General features: G+C 47.1%; 2 protein-coding genes across 2 annotated transcripts; both read left to right on the top strand.

The window, feature by feature from the left end:
• Positions 1-1,392: 1,392 nt before the first annotated feature.
• LOC135714083 (uncharacterized) lies at positions 1,393-2,025 on the top strand. Its single transcript, XM_065237352.1, has one exon. It carries the CDS (start codon positions 1,393-1,395, stop codon positions 2,023-2,025), a length of 633 nt encoding a protein of 210 aa, XP_065093424.1.
• A 116-nt stretch (positions 2,026-2,141) lies between these two features.
• LOC135714082 (uncharacterized) lies at positions 2,142-3,182 on the top strand. The gene has a single exon (XM_065237351.1). The coding sequence runs from the start codon at positions 2,142-2,144 to the stop codon at positions 3,180-3,182; it is 1,041 nt and encodes a 346-aa protein (XP_065093423.1).
• Positions 3,183-6,000: the final 2,818 nt, after the last annotated feature.

The raw sequence follows: 6,000 nt of genomic DNA, 5'->3' as shown, positions 1-6,000 counted from the left end.
AAAGTATGAGGTTGGCCCAGCTGCAGTGCACCAAGGAAAAACTCGTATCCATCTACACCGAGTTTAACCACTTCCATAGCGAGATCATGGCCTTGATTCCTGACGAAGCATCGGATGAGCAGGATGACATTTACTGCTCCTTCGAGAATCGTCACAGTGAGTTGTCAAATCGCGTTCAGGAATTGATCAACTTCGCTACACCACGGCAACCTGCAACTTTTTCTGTTCCCGCACCACAAGTCATCATCCAACAACAACCAATCCCTACGTTTGACGGCAATTACGCTAATTGGCCGAAATTCAAGACGATTTTCCAAGACGTGATGGCGCAGTCTGGGGACTCGGAAGCGCTGAAGTTTTACCATCTGGACAAAGCGCTGGTTGGATCCGCTGCTGGAATACTGGATGCGAAGACGATCAATGAAGGTAATTATCAGCAAGCCTGGAAGGTGCTATCCGATCGGTACGAGAATACGCGTGTGATTGTAGAATCGCACATCCGAGGATTGCTTTCGTTGAAGAAGATGTCGAAAGCAACGTTCAAGGAATTGGATAGCCTGCTGAGCGAAGCAACCGGTCACGTCGAAAGCCTTCGGTACCAGAAGCAAGAGCTGGTCGGTATTTCCGAGCACATCGTGGTGTATATCATCGTCACTGCCTTGGATGATTCGACGCGAATGGCCTGGGAAAGTACCCAACAGAGAGGAGTGCTGCCGAAGTACGAACAGACGATTTCATTCATCAAGACCAGCTGTCAAGTCCTAGAGCAGTGTGAGTCATCGCGAGTGCTAGCGCAACCAACTATCTCCAAACCCAAAGCCATATCGATTACAAGCAAGATGCCGTTGCTGAAGAGCAACACAGCCACCACGAGTTCCAGCACATCCCAAGGTCATTGCCAATTCTGTTGGCAGTGGACATTTCAACTTCCAGTGCACGGAGTTCAAACAGCTAACAGCAACTCAGAGGGCAGAGAAAGTTCGAACGACAGGTTTGTGCTTAAACTGCCTCCACAAGGGACACCAGTCCAAACAGTGTACGTCCAGCAAAACGTGTCGAAAGTGCAGCAGAAGACATCATACCCTACTACATGATGACAACGAAAGGGACAGCAGCCAGGATGTCAAAGCGAACGTCACTTCACCAAAGAATCGTGAAATCAACAAACCACCAGCTAGTGTTCAACCTCCTGCTTTGGTGGTGGATGAACCCGTGTCCACTGCATGCTCAAGCAATCACGTCCAAACATCGAAGACCGTTTTGCTGCTTACTGCAGTCGTCCAAGCCATCGATAAGCATAACCAACCGCATCCATGTTGAGTCCTGCTCGACAGTGGGTCACAAGTGAATTTCGTCACCGAAGAAATGGCAAACCGCCTTGGTTCTCCTAAGATGAAAGCCAACGTCCCGATTACTGGAATCACCGCCTTGAGAAGCCTAGCTCGTGACAAAGTGTTCGTAAAATTCCGATCGAGCTACGGAGACTTTCAAGCCAACATCGAGTGTCTGGTTACACCCAAGGTAACTGGAACTATTCCAAACAGCAGAATCGATTTCAGCACCTGGAAATTCCCTGACGGCATCCAACTCGCCGATCCACGTTTCTTCTGCCCCGAGAAGGTCGACATGCTGATCGGGGGAGAGCTTTTCTTCGACATTTTGAAGCCCGATCACCTGAGCCTAGGTGCAAATCTACCGCAACTTCGAGACACTCATCTTGGATGGGTGGTAGCCGGAGTGATAAACGAGCCGTACGTTTTGAACGCGGTTATCCAACACGCCAACTCTGCTTCGATTGATTACATCGAGGAATTGATGCACCAATTCTGGAAGATGGAGGAAGTAGCAGACGCTTCTCCATTTTCACCCGAACAGCTGTCCTGTGAAGCCCATTTCTTATCGACGTACGAGCGTGATTTGACCGGTAGGTTTGTTGTGAAGCTGCTATTCAAGGATAACGTGAACCAGTTGGATAACTGCCGCTTTCTGGCGCTCAAGCGATTCTTAATGCTCGAAAAACGTTAGAAACGCAATCCCGAACTCAAGCAACAATACGTCGGTTTCATCAAGGTACTGTGCGACAAGTAACACGGTCATGTGTGAAATGTTTCTGCACGAATCCTGATGAAACCAAACAGCTAATGGGAAATCTACCGACATCGAGAATCGTACCATCGCCTCCGTTCGCAGTGACTGGAGTGGATTATGCCGGTCCATTTCTGGTGAAACAAGGTTCACATCGTCCGAAGCTCGTGAAAGCGTATGTAGCAGTCTACGTATGCATGGCGCCGAAGGCTGTGCATTTGGAGGTCGTATCCAATCTGTCGTCGGATGCCTTCCTAGCGTCGTTGAAGAGATTCATCAGTCGAAGAGGAATGGTCCAACAAATTCATTCGGACAATGCAACTAATTTCCACGGAGCAAACCACGAACTACACGAGTTGTATCGGCAATTCCAAGATCAACAAACTGCGAAGAAGATCCAACAGTTCTGCCAAGCACGTGAGATACAGTGGCATTTCATCCCGCCGGACGCACCAGAGTTCGGTGGTCTCTGGGAAGCGGCGGTTAAGGCGACGAAAACCCACCTGAAGAGAGTCGTACGCAACGTGAAGCTGACATTCGAAGAAATGGCGACCATCTTGACGGAGATAGAGGCCATCCTAAACTCGCGTCCGTTGTACAGCGTGTCCAGCGATCCTGCAGATCCACAGGTAATTACGCCAGCTCACTATCTTATAGGTCGTCCGCTGATCGCTCCAGCCGAGCCATCCCTGGAAGATATCAACGTTAACCGACTCGATCGATGGCAACATCTTCAACTGATGCGTGAGCATTTTTGGCGAGCGTGGTCCAGGGATTACCTCAATTCTCTCCAACCACGCAAGAAGAATCTACGAACGACACCAAACCTTCGACCTAGAATGGTGGTCGTACTCCACGACAAGACTCAACCCCCGCTCAGTTGGAAGCTGGGTCGAATCACATCAGTGTATCCAGGTGATGACGGTTTAGTACGGGCCATCGATGTGTTCACCAACGGATCAACGTACCGTCGTCCTATCAACAAGGTCTCCGTACTTCCAATCGAGGACAACGTTTGCCCCTCATCGGTACCTGAAGCTGTTGATACGATGTCTCAACCGGGGGGAGAATGTTCCGTCCGTTCCCAGAAGGACTGAAGTGAGGTAGCGCCCAATCCTATTTCTACGGCAACACTACGAACAGCGACGCTGAATACTATGGTAGGGATTCGTACGAGGGAGAACAGCACAAACCGATCAGTATTAATTCAACCTTCAAAGTGTGTACACTAGAGCAAAGAGCAATAAATGTAGTTAAGTTAGTTTAGCAAAAGTGTTCTTTCCATCGAACCGATCATCCGAAATACAGTCCACCACCAAAGATCCGTCCATCCAAGGGAATCGTCAAGGGCACTTCCAGTGTCATCCCAAGATCGTTTTCCACGGCGATTCCCTCCCGCATGTGTTATGGTTCATTGCATCGGAACAGGATTCTTGCTGAACGATAATTGCCTGCCTCACTTTTTGCTCCACTGCTGATGACTTCTCTCTAGCGCGTGGTAACATCAAGTCCAATGATGTACGTAGCTCTCTACCAAGCATCATTTTAGCTGGAGAAAATCCGGTTACACAATGCGCAGCGTTACGATAACCCATCAGAAAATTAGCTACTATCTCGCGCACGTTGGATCCTCCTCCAGCTAGACACTTCAACAGTGAAGCCTTGAAAGTTTTTACAGCGTTCTCTGCTTGGTCATTCGTAGCAGGATGACCTGTATTTGTAAATGTCAGCCTAACTGAATTAGCCGCCAAAAGGTTTTGAATTTAGCCGCTGTAAATTGTGACCCATTATCGCACACGATTTCCTTCATTAGGCCAAAACGAGAAATGCACTATAGTATCTTCTCCAACACGAACTCCGTATCACATCTCCGCGTAGGAAACACTTCTATCCACTTTGAAAGCGCGTCGACAACAATCAGAAAACTGGTGCCTTGAACTGGACCAGCAAAATCCAAATGAACTCTCTCCCATACACTTTGCGGTGGGTGTCACGGTATCAGTTTGGCTTTCTCCGGTGATGGTTGGCTAGTAAGGCACTCGGAACAGTTTTTGATGTGTCTTTCCAGTTCCGCATCGATGCTTGGCCACCACACAAAACTTCTCAATACGGATTTACTCTTCACAATTCCCAAATGGGATCGATGCACTTGGCACAAAACATTTCGTCTCAGTTTCAATGGCACAACCACGCGTAAACCCCGCATCACTAGTCCGTCTTCCACCGACAATTCTCCCGCAATTTTCCTAAATGCGCCGTTCGCCATATCATTGTTTCATTTACCGGTTCTCAGCCACTCCCTAATAGCACAAAGCTCCGGATCTTTACCCGTTTCTTCCCGAAGCATATCACAATCAACAGTATTGAGAAAGTTAACATAACTATCGTCTTCCTTCCACAACTTCCAGGACTCATGTGGAAACCTTGATGCAAAATCTGCAATGTTTTCTCGGGAGCCTACGTGTTCTATCTGATAACTAAAACCTGCCAGAAAATTGGCCCAGCGTTGCATGCGACTAGCTGCTTTCTGCGCTAAGACAGCTGAAACACCTTCCATTGACGCGTCACAGATTAAAAACAATTTAGCTTTTGGATTAAAATGCGCTAATACGACATCTTTGCATATCTGATCCTTCGCCTTAGTTAAAACTTCTTGACACTCCCTTGACCAAATAAACTTAACTCCTTTCTTGAGAAGCTTGTATACTGCAATGTATATAGGGCTCATGATTTCTGCCATGTTCCCCACATATCTGGCGTAGTGATTAATCAGTCCTGCAAAAGCTCTCACTTCCTGGATGTTCTTTGGCTGTTGAGCTTCCTGAATCGCTTTGACTGTATCGTTTGTTTTCCTTAATCCATCCGAACTAATCACATGCCCCAAGTAAGTCACTTTGTCCTTGAAAAACCGGCCCTTTTGTTTATTAAGTTTCAGTCCGGCCTGCTCTAGTACCTCAAATACTCTCCCTAGATTTTCCAGATGCTCCTTATCAGAATTTCCCGTGACCAGCACATCGTCCAAAAAGTTCTGCACACCCGGTATACCGCACAGTAGTTTTTCCAGTTACCGTTGAACGATACCCGACGCAGGGTGCACACCGAAAGGAAGACGATTCATTTTATACACTCCTTTTCAGGTAGATATGGCACATGTCTCCCGAGACTCTTCATCAAGTTCAAATTGGTTGTAACACTTCGAAAGATCCAATTTACTGAATTTCTTTCCACCGTTTAGCTTGCTAAACACTTCTTCAACCGTAGGCAAAGGATGAATAACGTCTTTCACGTGACGGTTGACCGCACTCTTATAGTTCCCACTTTTGTAACGCATAATTTGTTTTATCTTCAATTGCATGAACGTTCGAAAGTCCTAAGTCGAAAGCACGAACAAAGTTTCTTCCCAGCAAGGGTGGACCTCCGTTTTCTACCACCGCGAACGTTAACGCCTTGCGAATTCCTCTGAACTCAATCACTGGTTCAATCCGAGGGGGCGACACATCTAAATCTCAATTCTAGATGCTCAAAAAATCTCGCACTAGCGAATCAATCTTCGAAAAATCATCTTTCTTTTCTCGCATCTACTTGCATCGTGCGTCATCTTTTTGCAGGAAATCTTCAAAATCGACATAAATCTTCCTTCTATCTACTCAGCGTGCGTGCAGCTAGCCACAGCAAAACACAATCTTTTCTGCAACGTAGATAGAGTCGTCCCCCTCGGTGCAATCACACCTTTCACCAGCAACTGCTCTCCACCGTAACCCGTTAATCGCAAATTTGTCGATTTCAATTCACACGCACTCATGTTCTTATTGAAATACGGCAATGAAATCACTGAGACTGCTGCTCCTGTGTCTAACTGCATTCTATAGGCTCTACTTCCAATCCTCACCTCTGTTTCCAAAGGAACCTCAAACA

Source organism: Ochlerotatus camptorhynchus, unplaced genomic scaffold (assembly GCF_037179485.1).
Source record: "Ochlerotatus camptorhynchus isolate MF236.1 unplaced genomic scaffold, CSIRO-AGI_Acam_v1.1 ptg000606l, whole genome shotgun sequence".
Lineage (NCBI taxonomy): Eukaryota > Metazoa > Arthropoda > Insecta > Diptera > Culicidae > Ochlerotatus > Ochlerotatus camptorhynchus.
The sequence above is the reverse complement of the archived record's forward strand: the minus strand, read 5'-3'. Positions and strand labels throughout refer to the sequence as shown.

Bases quoted from the DNA above. Each gene is read 5' to 3' on its own strand.
- LOC135714083 (XM_065237352.1), top strand. From the start codon at position 1,393: ATGAAAGCCAACGTCCCGATTACTGGAATCACCGCCTTGAGAAGCCTA.
- LOC135714082 (XM_065237351.1), top strand. From the start codon at position 2,142: ATGGGAAATCTACCGACATCGAGAATCGTACCATCGCCTCCGTTCGCA.